Genomic DNA, 14,373 nt, shown 5'->3' on the forward strand with positions numbered 1-14,373 from the left:
AGGTTTTGATCCTCCTTGAGTTTATGGTCAACATGCTTGGTGTCTTTCTGTCTCTGGCATGCAGTTACTGTTGACCTCTGCTTCCCAGGGGTCTTCCTGAGCCTCCCACCCCCAGCTTAAGCGGGCTCATGTTGAGTGACTGTCACGCGATGTGTCCGGATGCTCCATCCCGTCTCATGCTGCCATTCTAGAACGTTCCCTGTCAATCATTCCATCTTCTTCCCAGTGCTCGTGGCTTCTTTCTTAACATTCCCAGAAGGAATCACTTATGTGTGATAGAAAGAAAGACAATATTCACAGGGTTTGGGAAATATCTGTGGAAGTAATTCTGTGTGTATCCAGTGTTTTAGCAAGGGGCACCCGAACTGTCTAAAGGGAGAGTCTGCAGGGGCGCCTAGGCAGCTCAGTCAGTTAAGTGTCCGACTTCGGCTGAGGTCATGATCTCAAGGTTCGTGAGTTCGAGCCCCGTGTCGGGCTCTGTGCTGACAGCTCAGAGCCTAGAGCCTGCTTCACATTCTGTGTCTCCCTCTGTGTCTCTGCCCCTACCCCACTCAAGCTCAGGAGTAGCATCCAAATGTTACCACTAGGGGTTTGAAAGTGGCCTTTGGTGTTGGTAGGTTGATTCTTGCTAGACCTTTTTTTTTTTTTTCTCCCCTGGGATAAGATAAAATTGCCTAGACCTGTAGGGTTTTAATTGGACTGAGGGTCTTTGCAAACTGTATCAGTTAGGAGGCATTTGGCTCCCCACGTGTTCTAAAATATATTAATAGGAAATTTAAGATAGGGAGAGGCCACCAGGTTAGGGGATCATTGGCATTGAAAAGATAAGTTTGATGGGGGAGGGAGACACTATGTCACGGAGGGCCACACGGGGAAACACCAGGGTCAGACAGGACAGAGAGCAGCAAATGCATGCAAGAGTTGATCGTGCTTTCCCTTGGAAGGAATAGTTGAGGCAGGATAAAGAGGCTTAGAATTGGCCGGATTGAGTAACTTCAGCAGGCTCTGGGGCACGGGGCCATCTCTAATGTCTGGTACCTGGCTCTGAGGTGGTTAGGGCAGGTGGATGGTGGATTGGACAATGAGAACCCCATAAACGAACGCGTTGCGGTGCAAACTGTGGGTTGGTTGGTTTTCATTTGAAAGGCACAGTCAAGGGTGAATTGTTGACTGTCTCTGAGAACTGGCTAACCCGTGACTCCTGGGTGGCTCAGTCAGTTGAGCATCCAACTTTGTCTCATCTCACAGTTCGTGGGTTAGAGCCCCGTGTTGGTCTCACTGCTGTCTGCACAGAGCTCACGTCAGAACCTCTGACCCCCTCTCTCTGCCCCTTTCCTGCTTGCACTCATTCTCTCTCTCAAAAATAAATAACTGAGGGTGGCTCAGTTGGTTGAGCATCCGATTTTAGCTCGGGTCATGATCTCATGGTTCATAGGTTCGAGCCCCACATCGGGCTCTGTGCTGACAGCTCAGAGCCTGGAGCCTGCTTTGGATTCTGTGTCTCCTTCTCTCTCTGCCTCTTCCCTGCTTGTACTCTGCCTGCCTCTCTCTCTGTCTCTCAAAAATAAACATTAAAAAAAAATGATAATGGGGGCGCCTGGGTGGCTCAGTCGATTAAGTGTCTGACTTGAAACTCAGGTCATGATCTGGCTGTTCATGAGTCCAAGCCCCTGTCGGGTTCTGTGCTGACAGCTCAGAGCCTGGAGCTTGCTTCAGATTCCGTGTCTCCCTTTCTCTCTGCCCCTCCCTCACTTGTGCTCTGTCTGTCTCTCTCAAAAAATAAATAAACATTAAAAAAAAAAATCAGCTAACCCTGGCAGAGGTGGTCCCCCCAGGGTCATCAAGGCACCAGATGTCAAAGCCTCAGATTATAGCAAATACAAGACATAGTTAACACACTGATTGTGACTTTTGCATAAAGGATCTTACTTATCACTTAATGAGATGTCTGAGGTAGTGGGTCCCGAGGTATATTCATCAGCTTTGGGCCAGCATGTCTGCGATGTTCTTGTCCCTCCTAGTAGTTGTAACGTGGCTGCTGTGGCTCCAGGCATCACATCTTCATGTTAACCCCATCAGAGGCAGAACACGTGAGGGTGGTATAGAAGATCAACTATCTTTGCATGCTTGTTTCTGTTTTGTTTTTATCGGGGAAGAGAAAAGCCTTTCCCAAAATAATTTATTTTATGTTGCCCTAGCTGCAAGGGAGGCTAAGGAGGGGACTACGTGTTGGGGAGAAATGGTGTTGCCTTGGCTGGCCATGATTCGCTAGCTGGGACACAGGTGATGGGGCTGCTGTTGGCGGGGGTGGGGGGGGGCACACAGTGGCTGTTGTCAGGCCCTGAGGATTACAGTGATCACTGTACAAATTGGACACCCCTCTGGTCGACCTGGAGGAAGTCTGTGCTCAATACGGGGGCATTGCTCAAATACGCATAGGTCAGTGATTCCACAGCATAAATTTCAAGCATCTGATTTGGTCATTCATTTCTTGAGCTGATCAGTCTTCTCGCGTCCTCCTGGGACCAAATATATGATCTGGTAGGAGAGAAAGTCAGAGAGCTATTTTAAATATTGAACAGCCTCAGACCGGCCAGAAAAAAATGTCCAAGGCCGTGACTCAAATCCATTTTTCCAGTTTTTTTTCTGAAGTAACACATCCAGGGGTTTAATAGGAGCCATGGTACTTGTTAATTGCCTCATACTGAAATATGTGCTCATTTCTCTGAGATTATTAGGTCAGGAGATGTGTCAAGATCCAAGGAACAGGCAAAAAGAAAAAGGGATTACAAGTGAGAACCTTAACCGTGTCTCCCTTTCTCTGTGCCCCTCCCCTGCTCATGCTCTGTGTCTCTCAAAAAATAAAATAAAACATTTAAAAAAAAATTTTTTTTTTAAAGAGGGGGGTGCCTGGGTAGTTCAGTCAGTTCAGCGTCCGACTTTAGCTCAGGTCATGATCTTGTGTTCATGGGTTCGAGCCCCACATCAGGCTCTGTGCTGACAGCTCAGAGCCTGGAGCCCACTTTGGATTCTATGTTTCCCTTTCTGTCTGCCCCTCCCCTGCTCACGCTCTGTCTCTCTCTGTCTCTCAAAAAATAAAACATTAAAAAAAATTTTAAGTGAGAAACTTAAAAAAAAAATAGAAGAAAATGGGGAAGATTGGGAGTGAAGAAAGTAATGAGCTAACACCAAATGAGGAAGGTAGGTGTTCAGAGAGGGAGATGTAAATACAGAGAACAGACTGATGGAGGCCAGAGGGTAGGCAGTAGGGGGATGGGTGAAAGGGGTGGAGGGCAGAGGGAGGTCCAGGCTTCCAGTTATGGGATGAATAAGTCACAGGGACGACAGCCTGGGGAATAGTCAGTGGTGTGGTAATACCATACAACGGTGACAGTGCGCATAGATAACGTGCATGGGTATAGGGGTGTCGAATCACTACATTATGCATCTGAAACTAACGTAACATCGTCTGTCATCTATACTTCTGTAAAAAGAGAGGGAGAGGGAGAGGGAGAGAGAGGGTCAAGAGATGGTCCTTGGGGAATAAGGCCAGCGGAAATGAGAGGTGGAGTCCTAGAGTCTCAGGATGGGAAGGGACTTTATCCTGGAAGGTGCACAGCTTTTTATTGGAGCCCATGGCAGTTTGTTGCTACTGGTCACTTTTTTTTTTTTTTAACGTTCATTTATTTTGGGAGAGCGGGGGAGGGGCAAACAGAGAGGAAATCCCAAGAAGGCTCCATGCTGTCATCACAGAGCCTGATGCAGGGCTTGATCTCACGACTGTGAGATCATGATCTGAGCTGAAACAAAGAGTCGGACGCTTAACTGACTGGGCCACCCAGGCACCCCCTTATTTGGCGCTTGTTTTTAAACAAGCTCACTAGTTGTGGGTTTTTTTGTTTTTTGTTTGTTTTGTTTTGTTTTTTTGAGACAGAACAAGAGCAAGTAGGGGAAGGGCAGAGAGAGAAAGGGAGACCCAGAATCCGAAGCAGGCTCCAGGCTCCAAGCTGTCGGCACAGAGCCCGACGCAGGGCTCGAACTCACGAGCTGCAAGATCATGACCTGAGCCGAAGTCGGACTGCTCAACCAACTGAGCCACCCAGGCGCCCCCAAGCTCATTAGTTCTTAGCAGTTTAGTAGTTTCCAACACTCCAGCCTTACTGTATACCTGAAAGCCGGGGCTGGCTGTCACACGGAAGCAGACAGAGAAGTGGAGTTTGGTTGGCACTGTCTCAGTGACCCGAGCAGGATTATTCAGTGGGTACTGAGCTAAACCAGATTCCTTATGTGGGATGGAGACTAGAGAAGATACGAATCAGGTTGCCATTTTGCTTCCTTTAGTCCAGGCCAATAGCTGGTTAATTCATTGGTTTCTGAGACCGTCAGTATAATGAACATGATTGGTTTTTCACCGTCCTTGTCTTCTTCTGTAGGGCATTCCCATTCAACAAGCACACTGTTAGGAGGAGCCCTTCTCCACCTTAATCACTAAATACTTGGAAAGGGCCATGTCTGCCACGTGAAGCCACACTTAATGCCGCGTGCTGAGCAAACCCAGCAAGATCCCTGTTCTCTGGAGGCTCACAGTCTTGCAGGGAAGCAGCCATTCCATGGAGTCAGTAATTAGGCGTCACTAGGAATTAAGTAGTAGAGGGTTTCTGTGAGGAAGTGGCCTTTAAGGACAGCAGAAGGTAGTGGCACCAAAAGAGGTCAAGGTGCCTGTAGGACAGGGGATGACATGTGCAGAGTTTTCAGAGACAGCAAGGAGTCGGGGGCATTTTCGAGAAACACGAGGGGGTCGTAGAGTATGGATGATGACAAGGGGAGAGGCAGGAAATGGGACAGCGGGGACCCCATCTCACTGTGTAGGCATGGTAAGGATTTGGACTTGATCTCTAAGAGCAGTGGGGAGCCAGTGCTTTAATCAGGAGCAGCATGGTCTGATTTATTGGCAGTTGCGTGAAAAACGGGGCGGTGGCTATGGCGGGGCATATGGGGCAGGGGCCCCAGTTGTGTGGGGCAGGGGCTGTGGTGGAAGTAAGAGAGAGAAATATGGCGGCGATCTTTGGGAGATACACCAGGATCAGGGGAAATGGAGAGAAATTGGCGGATGTGGTAGATACACCATGTAGAGCATCCGGGTCTTGAATGGACATGGGGGTTTGAAGAGTGAAGAGGGCTTTCGGGGTCTCTCTGGCTCGAGCGACTCTAGACTCCATAAGATTTGATGAGATCACTTAAGGAGATAGATGGCCTTGAGTCAAGAGCCCCAGGACCTGCAACATTTTAAGCCCTCACTGGAGGAGGATCTAGCAAAGAAAGGTGGAACAGTCAAGAATGGTACAGGAAAACCACCTCCTTGACTCCTAGACATTACCCTTTATTTTTCTCTTTCCACACCCAGACTTTCGGGAGGGCCCACTGTCTTCCTTCAGACAATTTCCACGTGCTTCAGCATTTGCCACCCTCGTCCATGCGGGCAGGCATCATCTCTGGCCTGAACATAGCTGTTCCCGACGGGTCCCCCACTCTCCACTCCAAACCCATCCCCGTTATAATCCACTGTCTACAACAGAGATCAGACGATGCCACCGTCCTGCTTCAGTCCCACCCAAAGATTCCCATTGGAGAATAACATTTGAGCTCCTCACCCTGACCCTTGGGCCCTAATGATACGCCTTCCCCTGCATCTCTGAGCTCAGCTCTTGTTCCCGCCCGCTGTCTTCATTGTCCCAACGGCACTGACCTGTTGCAGAACACGGGCGTGCCCGCAACTTTTTTATTTTTCGATTCTCAGCTCCTAATTAGGGTTCTCAGCACCTAATGTGTTCGTTCCCTTCCTCCCCCAATCACATCACCTCATTTTATTTCCTTCATCGTGTGTAATATGATTATCTGAAATCCTTAAGATCGTTCCCCTCCACGGATACATGAGTTCCACAGGAGCAGGGATCTTGCCCATCCATCACGACCGCGTTTTTAATGCCTAGAACAGGGCCCGCCGTAGGGTAGGCAATGCTAAAAATACATCTGTGTCATGAATGGATGGCCCAGGAGTATTTTAGGCACAGGACCCGCCTGATATGTCAGCAAGCCAGTTTGAATCTTTCCTTTTCTCTCCAGAAGCAAGTTAGCATCATGATCTTAAGCTCTGGAAGCTGACCACCTGAGCTTGAAGCCCAGGTCCGCTGTTTCCTGATTATACCTGACCTTGGACAAGTCAGTTAGCTTTGTATATCTCTTGCCTTCTTCATTTGGTAAGAACAGTAACGATTTTCTACCCAATAACGTTGTTTGAGAGCTCAGTGAGGTAATGCGCAGGAATGCCTAGCACAGTGCTTAACGTAAGTAAATATTCAAGAGGTGTAACCCACTGCCATTATTGGGGCCCCACCGTTCAGCTGAAATGACCATTGACAACTACTGAGCCCTGAGCAGCCCGTCTGGGCTGTGTCTTTTGGGGAGTGAACTCGGGAGTTGCCTGGGCTTGGAATCAGCAGTTTTCAGGACTAGAGGTACGGGTGTGTATGTTGGGGAAACAGAGTGGATATTAGGATTAGACTTTTTGTCTCTTAGTCATTCTACAAAGTGTGTTGATTGTTCCTGAGATAATTTTAGAGGGAACAGTCATCTCAGAAAAGTCGATTTGATGACTTCCAGACCCTGGAACATTGTGGCTTCCCTAACCTTAATTCTTAAGGTTCTATCAATCCTCTAGAATTGGGGGGAAGTTTATTTTAGTTTTTTGTAATGTTTCTTTATTTTTTGAAAGAGAGAGATGGAACGAGAGTAGGGGAGATGCCGAGAGAGAGGGAGACACAGAATCCGAAGCAGGCTCCAGGCTCTGAGCTGTCTGCACAGAGCCCGACAAGGGGCTCAAACCCACGAACCATGAGATCATGACCTGAGCTGAAGTCGGACACTCAACCAACTAAGCCAGCCAGGTGCCCCAGTAGAGGACTTGTTTAAATAAATGTTGTCGTCTTCGTTCAGTGATCTATGTATCCGTTAGAAACAGAAAGAAAGAATGGGCCAGCTGTGTGTGTCACCATGGGAAACGGGGCACACGGTATCTCCACACCAAGCAGAGAGCAAGGCGGAGAGTCGTGTATGTTGTATGACAACATTTGTGGGGGAAAATAGAGCCACTAAGAACAGACACACGTGAGTATAATGGATCCACTTAGAATCTTTGTGGAAGGGTACACAAAAGTCTGGTCCCTGTCACTGGCTGTCTGGTGGCAAGAGTCACAGATGCACTGGTTGGTGTAGCCCTTCTGGTGACTTCATGCGCCATGCCCATGTATTTCCTGTTCCTGTTCAGTTTACTGTAAGTCCAGTAAACTGGCCCTTGTACACAGAGGGCAAGCAGAGACCAAAGGAAGAGGCAGACAGACCGCTCCAGGTTAAGTAGGTGGCAGGTTTAATAAGGAAGCTTATTCATGTGGTTTGTCTTGGGTGGTCATAAGACCAACAGATCCCCTCCCCCTCTCCAAATCTTAAAAGTTCATAAAGAGACCTCAACTAGGGTTTGGTCGCGTAGACTGTCCAGATGGTCTCAACAGCACCTTACTTTACTCTCCCAGGGCTGTGTCCTTAAGGCAGCTTGCTGGTTGAACGAGGCAGGTGGATAGAATGTTCCAAGGACAGGGGAGTGGGCGAGGAACCTCCCGATTGCCTGGGTCCAGTGCACGGGTCAGTCAGCAGTCCCATCCTCTCGGTGACCTCCTCCAATAGCTAGCTAGCTAGCTAGATATGACCAAGGACAAGAGAGAGAGAGAGGAAGGTCATTCTCCCCATTAAAAATCTTAAGAATGAAAGGGCCATTGAAACAGGAGTCCCTGTCACTGTGTGATACTTTGTCACTGACTACTACCCTCTCTGCCACCTGAAAGCATCTCAGAGGCATTAGTGAGGGTGTTAAGTGACCAGGAATGGCTGGAAACTTATGTTGCTTCCCTCGCACAAGAGCAGGACCCAAAGCCCTACACTTCAGGCTGGTTTTTCTAGTCTGCATTTTGCAGAAAAGATGTTTGGCTGTCCCCACCATCCTTCCCCGAGACTGGTTAGCTTCATGATCATCAGTGGCTGTTTTTATTATGTTGGTCTTGACCCTTGTGCCTCTGGCCACCCACAGGCACAGTTTCTTGCTCACTGAGACCCTCTGATGGGGCTAATTGAACTAATCTTTGTCTATAGTTAGAAAAACTTGAGTCATCAGCCAGTAGGTATGTTTCTTCAGCGGATGTCAACCTCCTGGCTATTAGAAGACCTCTATAGTCTGATACAGGCACCGTCTCTCTTAGCTTTCTTCCTTGTCACATTTCAAAGAAGGATTCTGAACAGCTGAGGTCCTGCCCTAAAGCCGGGGGTCATGGGACTTGAGGTGCTCAACACAAACCAGAAGAGATCGATACTATGATTGTTCTGTCTGCATTCAAGACAGAGCATCTCTGCTGGTTGATTATTGGGATATTTTAGGACTTTACGTATTGAAGACCTTTCTCTTTAAACCAGGTTTCTCAGCCTCAGCACTCTTGATGTTTTGGGCCGAGTAATTCTTTATTTCGACGGAGGGGCGGGGGTGCTGTCCTGTGCGTGGTAGGATATTGAGCAGAATCCCTGGCCTCTATCCATTAGACGCCAGAAGTGTCCGCCATGTTGTGATAAGTGAGAGTATCTTTGTGCATTGCCAAACCTCCCATGAGAACAGAGGGCAGAATCACTCCTGATTAAAAACAAAACCAGGGGCTCCTGGGTGGCTCAGTTGGTTGAGCGTCCAACTTCGGCTCAGGTCATGATCTCAGGGTCGTGGGTTCGAGCCCTGCATCAGGCTCTGTGCTGATGGCTCAGAGCCTGGAGCCTGCTTCAGATTCATGTCTCCCTCTCTCTCTGTCTCTCTCTCTCTCTCTTCCCCTTCCTCGCTCACGCTCTCTCTCAATCTCTCAAAAATAAATGAACGTTAAAAAAAAAGAACAAGACCATAACTCCTGGTGCCTCTGTGAGCATGTATTATACCTGCTTCACTCTTTTCTTCTCTAACTACCTTAGACACTTTTTTAAAATGTGCTTTAAATAACTTTTATAAAAGGTGATGTTGGTGGGGGGGGGGGGGCACCCAGGTGGCTCTGTTGGTTAAGCATCCGACTTCGGCTCAGGTCAGGATCTCACAGTCTGAGTTCGAGCCCGCATCGGGATCTGTGCTGACAGCTCGGAGCCTGGAGCCTGCTTTAGAATCTGTGACTTTCTCTCTCTCTGCCCCTCCCCCACTCACGCTCTGTCTCTGTCTCTCAAAAATAAATAGATGTTAAACACAATTAAAAAAAAAAAAGTGATGTGGAAATACATTTCCTCATAATGTATTGTTTGCTGCACCTTTTCTTAAGTCTCCTGAAATTTCTACACCACAGCCTTGTAGGACAACTAGAAGGTGATGTTTAAGTTTGGATGTGTTAATACTGAGTTGCCCAGTCTAGTTTTTACCAAGAAGAATGTCCCATTTTATTTGAAGTGACGAGTAATGATTTTGTCCCCTGCATGGAAGGCGTCTGACCCCACTGGAATGGACGTGTCTAAGCGCAGGGAGAGGGATACATGTTAGACCCAAGGAAGGCCTTATCCACACACGTGTCTTGGGCTCTCTCTCCCTGGATTTACCTCAGGACCCACATGAACTTCCAGATCACTCTTGGGGCTTGACCTGCCTCCCCATGTCTTCCCTGGGGACACATTAGAGTATGCAGATTTCCTGGGGGTGTTCAGATCCGTAAATTCAAGTGGATGGAGCCCTAAAAACTTGTTTTCCTGCTTGATCCCACTTACAAGCCATTTGGATTTGTCTGTCTCAGGATTGAGTTAGTTTAGTTCAGTTTAATTATTTTTTAACTTATGTTTTTAGAGAGAAAGCAGGGAAGAGAAAGAGAGAGAATGTTAAGGAGGCTCTGTGTTCAGGGCAGAGCCCAACTCAGGGCTCGACCCCACGACCCCGGAATCATGACCTGAGCCAAAATCAAGAGTTAGGTGCACAGGGCGCCTGGGTGGCTCAGTCAGTTAAGCGTCCGACTTCGGCTCAGGTCATGATCTCATGGTTCGTGGGTTCGAGCCCCACAGCGGGCTCTGTGCTGATAGCTCAGAGCCCGGAGCCTGTTTCAGATTCTGTGTCTCCCTCTCTCTATGCCCCTCCCCAACTCATGTTCTGTCTCCCTCTGTCTCAAAAATAAATAAATATTAAAAAAAAAAAATTAAAAAAAAAAAAAAGAGGTGCTCAGCTGACTGAGCCACCCAGGAGCCCTATGGATTGAGTCATTTTAATCCGATCACGCTCTTAAATCCTCCGAGGGTCGTCAGACGCCCTCAGAATGAGACCTCGGTGCCTGCTTCTGGGGGAGAAGGCCCTCTACGATCTGGCCTCTGCCTTATGCTCTACCCACTCCTTGTCACTCACTCACTATGCCCCAGCTGCACTGGCCTTGGTGGGGACCTTAGGGCAGCCATATTGGTCCCACCTCAGGGCCTTTGCACATGCAGTTCCCTCTACCTGGGCTATTCTTTCTCAAGTCTCTTTGAGGCATGGCTGACTCTCTCTCCCACGTGGGTTGCATCTTAAATGCCACCCCTTCTGAAAGGTCTTCCCGTATCACGGCTGCACACGTCACCACATCCCACTCCCCATTGTCCTGATTTCTGCTCTCCCTACCACTTCCAACTATTTGAAATGATCCCTGTCACGTTTTGTGCATTTACTATTTGTTTCTCTGCACGAGAATACAAGTTGAGTGATGGTAGCCAAGCTCTTTGTGTAGCAACTAACACAGGAGGCTCTGGGCTGTGTGTATTCCTACACTGTGTGTGCTACCCTGTGGGCCAGAAGATCTGAGGATATGCTGCTGGTTATTTATTTGCTTATTTATTTTGGAAAGGGGCAGGGGAGGTAAAGAAAGGGAAGGTAGAATCTCAAGCAGGCTGCATGCTCAGTATGGAGCCCGAGGCGGGGCTCGATCTCACGACCCTGGGATCGTGACCTGAGCTGAAATCAAGAGTCAGCTGCTCAACCGACTGAGCCCCCCGCCTGCCCCCCCCCCACCCCCAGGCACCATGGTGTTGGCAGTTCCCAGCTTGTTGTTGTCTGTGTGTGTTGGATGGTTCAGGCTCAGCAAGGAGAGAGCTGGTCACTTACTAGTAAGGAGGGAATGGGTCGTGCTACCCTACTGTGGGTTTGCCAAAGTTGGATATTTCATTTAAATAGACTCTTACGATACATGCCCCGCGTCTGGCTCATTTCACTTAGCATAACGTTTTCGAGGTTCCCCCGCAGCTTATGTCAGCACTTCGTTCCTTTTTATGGCTGAATAATATTCCCTTGTCTGATTATACCGCTTTTTATCGATCCCTGCGTCAGGTGGTGGACGATCAAGCTGTTTGCGCCTTTCGGCTGTTGCGAATGGCGCTGCCGTTCTCATGCACGCACATGTGGTGTGTTTCTTTTGACCATCTGCTTTCAATTACTCTGAGTGGAATTGAGTAGAATCGCCAGGCCGTATGGTAATTTTGTGTCGTTTATTGAAATGTTGCCACGCTCCGCAGAAGCGCTGCCCCATTTTGCATTTCCACCAGCCCTGCTTCATGAAGCTCAGCATTTCTCTACCTGTTGACCAAGGCTCCGCCTGCTCCCCGATACTTTCTTTCTGGTTGTTATCGTTGCCCTTGCCATGCTAGTGGGTATGAAGTAGTATCTCTTTGTGGCTCTGATGCAGATTTCCTTCGTAACTGATGACGTCAAGCGTCGGCTCTGATGCAGATTTCCTTCGTAACTGATGACGTCAAGCGTCTTTCATATGTTCAGAGGCATTTTCTGTCTTCTTTGGAGGGTGCCTTTGTTTTTATGCTTACTTTCTTCTCATTGTCACTGTATGTGAACACTTTTCTCTCTCCCTCCCCCTCCCTCCCTCCCTCCCTCTCTCTCTCTCGACCATAAGCTGCCTCGTTTATAAAATGGAGCAGTGGTACTGACCTTTGGAACTTAAAGCATTGTTCAAGTCATTGTTAACATAAGTTTCAAATCTTGTCTTTTTTTTTTTTTTCTTGCTGTTATTCCACTTTATTTTCATTTTTTAGAGAAAGCGAGCAGGGGAGGGGCAGAGAGAGAGAATCCCAAGCAGGCTCCAGGCTCAACGCTCAGCCCAACGCAGGGCTCTAACTCACAACCATGACGTGATATGAGCCGAAATCAAGACTTGGATGATTAACCGACTGAGCCACCCAGGCGCCCCTATCTCATTGTATTTTAAAATGCAGTCTGGGGGCATCTGGGTGGCTCAGTCAGCTAAGCGTCCGACTTCAGCTCAGGTCACAATCACTCAGTCCCTGAGTTTGAGCCCCGCGCCGGGCTCTGTGCTGACGGCTCAGAGCCTGGAGCCTGTTTCAGATTCTGTGTCTCCTTCTTTCTCTGACCCTCCCCCGTTCATGCTCTGTCTCTCTCTGTCTCAAAAATAAATAAACGTTAAAAAAAAATTTTTTTTAAATAAAAATAAAAAATAAAATGCAGTCTGTTAACTGTAGGCTTATTTTCCAAATTGGCACATTTTTTTTTTAAATCTCTTAAAAAAAATTTTTTTTAACGCTTATTCATTTTTGAGAGAGAGAAAGAGAGAGACAGAGCATGAGCAGGGGAGGGTCAGAGAGAGAGGGAAACACAGAATCCAAAGCAGGCTCCAGGCTCTGAGCCATCAGCACAGAACCCGACGTGGGGCTCGAACTCACGAGCTGTGAGATCATGACCCGAGCCAGAGTCAGATGCTCAACCGACCGAGCTATCCAGGTGCCCCCTAAATGGCACCTTTATTTCAGTTTTGATTTTCTGAGTTTTGACCTGTCTGTGTCTAATCCGTCCTTGTATGCTATGAGTGTTTAGGTTTTAAACATATTTTAAGGTCGGTTTGTATCTTAACTAACACAGCATTGAGGCAGGAATTTGACTTTCTGCTGTTTTAGAGTAGGCAGGTGGCTGTTGGAGTGGTTTTCATTACAACATCATCGTCGTTGTTGTTGTTGTTCTTTTCAGAAAAAGTTGCCTTTGACAACACTGGCTCAGTGTTTGATGGAGGGGTCAGCTATCCTGGGAGATGACACGCTTCTCGGGTAAGTGACACCATGTGTGGGTTTGTACCAAATCTGCATAAGTCCCCATCCCTGAAAAGGGCACCAGAACTTCTCAGGGATGCACTGAGGACACCTGAAAGTCTGGCTGGGGCTTGGGTGCGAAGAAGAAAGGGTTTGCCAGTGAGAAAAATGCAAAAAGCCCAGGGATCGAAGTCATCTTTTCTGTGCGGTGAGGCAACTTCCCTGGGGGAGAAAATTAGCATACTAAGCACACGACACTGTGGAAGGACAGTTGAAACCCCCAGGGCTCCAGCGGAAGCAAATGGGAAAGCTCTCCATGTCAGATGTCAAAAATTATAGGATTCCGAGAACAGCCCTGGCTGATTTGGAGCTCACAATGAAAACAAACTAAAAATAGAATCGTGAGGGAGAATCAGCAGGCACCGTCAGCAGGAGAATCGGGTCCCTAGGAACTAAAAAATGGTAGGATAATAGGGAAAATAGGAAATCATAATGTCGATATGAAGCAACTGTTCTTAACATGAAGCTGAAAAATTAGGGACAGTGCAGGCTTTAGCAGCACGTGCCCCCAAATCAGAACAGTAGACATTAACATGGCCCCCAGAAACGGGTAACACACACACAGGTGGGTGAAACATTCCATATTTTTAAAGAAAAGTGTTTTTGGAACTATGTGTGGTGACACATGTTAACTAGACTTCTCATGCTCTTTGCACAATATATACAAATATGGAATCATTGTGTCATGCACCTAGAGCTAATATACCGTTATACGTTGATTATATTATGTATGTCAATTAACATGTAAAGACAAAATAGTCCTTAACAAAAGAATCAAGTGATATGGAAAAAAAAAAAGAGAGGGAGAGAGAGAATAGAATCAAAGAAAAAGCAAATAGGACTTTTAAAAATTCAAATCGTACTTAATATGATTTAAAAACGTGAGGCAAGCTATTGGCGAGGATGCGGGGGCGGGGGGGGGGGGGAAAGAAGCCTTGTGCGCTGTGGGTGGGAATGCAAACTGGTGCCACTTTGGAAAACAGGATGGAGGTTCCTCCAAAAGTTAGAAATAGAGCTACTCTATGGCCCAGTAGTCGTGCTATTGGGTATTCACCCAAAGAAAACAAAAACCCGAATTCACAAGTGTGTATGCACTCCTGTGTTTGTTGTAGCATTGTGTACTATAGCAAGTATTCGGAAGCAGCCCAAGTGGTGTGTGTGTGTGTGTGTATTTATATGTGATGGAATATTACT

At 47.6% G+C, this 14,373-nt stretch overlaps 1 protein-coding gene across 5 annotated transcripts in view; it reads left to right on the forward strand.

Moving 5' to 3' along the window:
- ARHGAP44 (Rho GTPase activating protein 44) overlaps positions 1–14,373 on the forward strand; it is a 176,227-nt gene that overhangs the window by 96,615 nt on the left and 65,239 nt on the right. For 4 of the 5 annotated variants that reach the window (XM_027047642.2, XM_027047646.2, XM_027047641.2 and 1 more), the window contains exon 4: positions 13,061–13,137. The exons of the other annotated variant lie outside the window; for it this stretch is intronic. In XM_027047642.2, coding sequence (XP_026903443.2) covers positions 13,061–13,137 — 77 coding nt within the window. The remainder of the gene's footprint in view (positions 1–13,060; positions 13,138–14,373) is intronic. 5 annotated transcript variants of the gene reach the window in all.

This window comes from Acinonyx jubatus, chromosome E1, assembly GCF_027475565.1.
Source record: "Acinonyx jubatus isolate Ajub_Pintada_27869175 chromosome E1, VMU_Ajub_asm_v1.0, whole genome shotgun sequence".
In the NCBI taxonomy this organism is placed as follows: Eukaryota; Metazoa; Chordata; class Mammalia; order Carnivora; family Felidae; genus Acinonyx; species Acinonyx jubatus.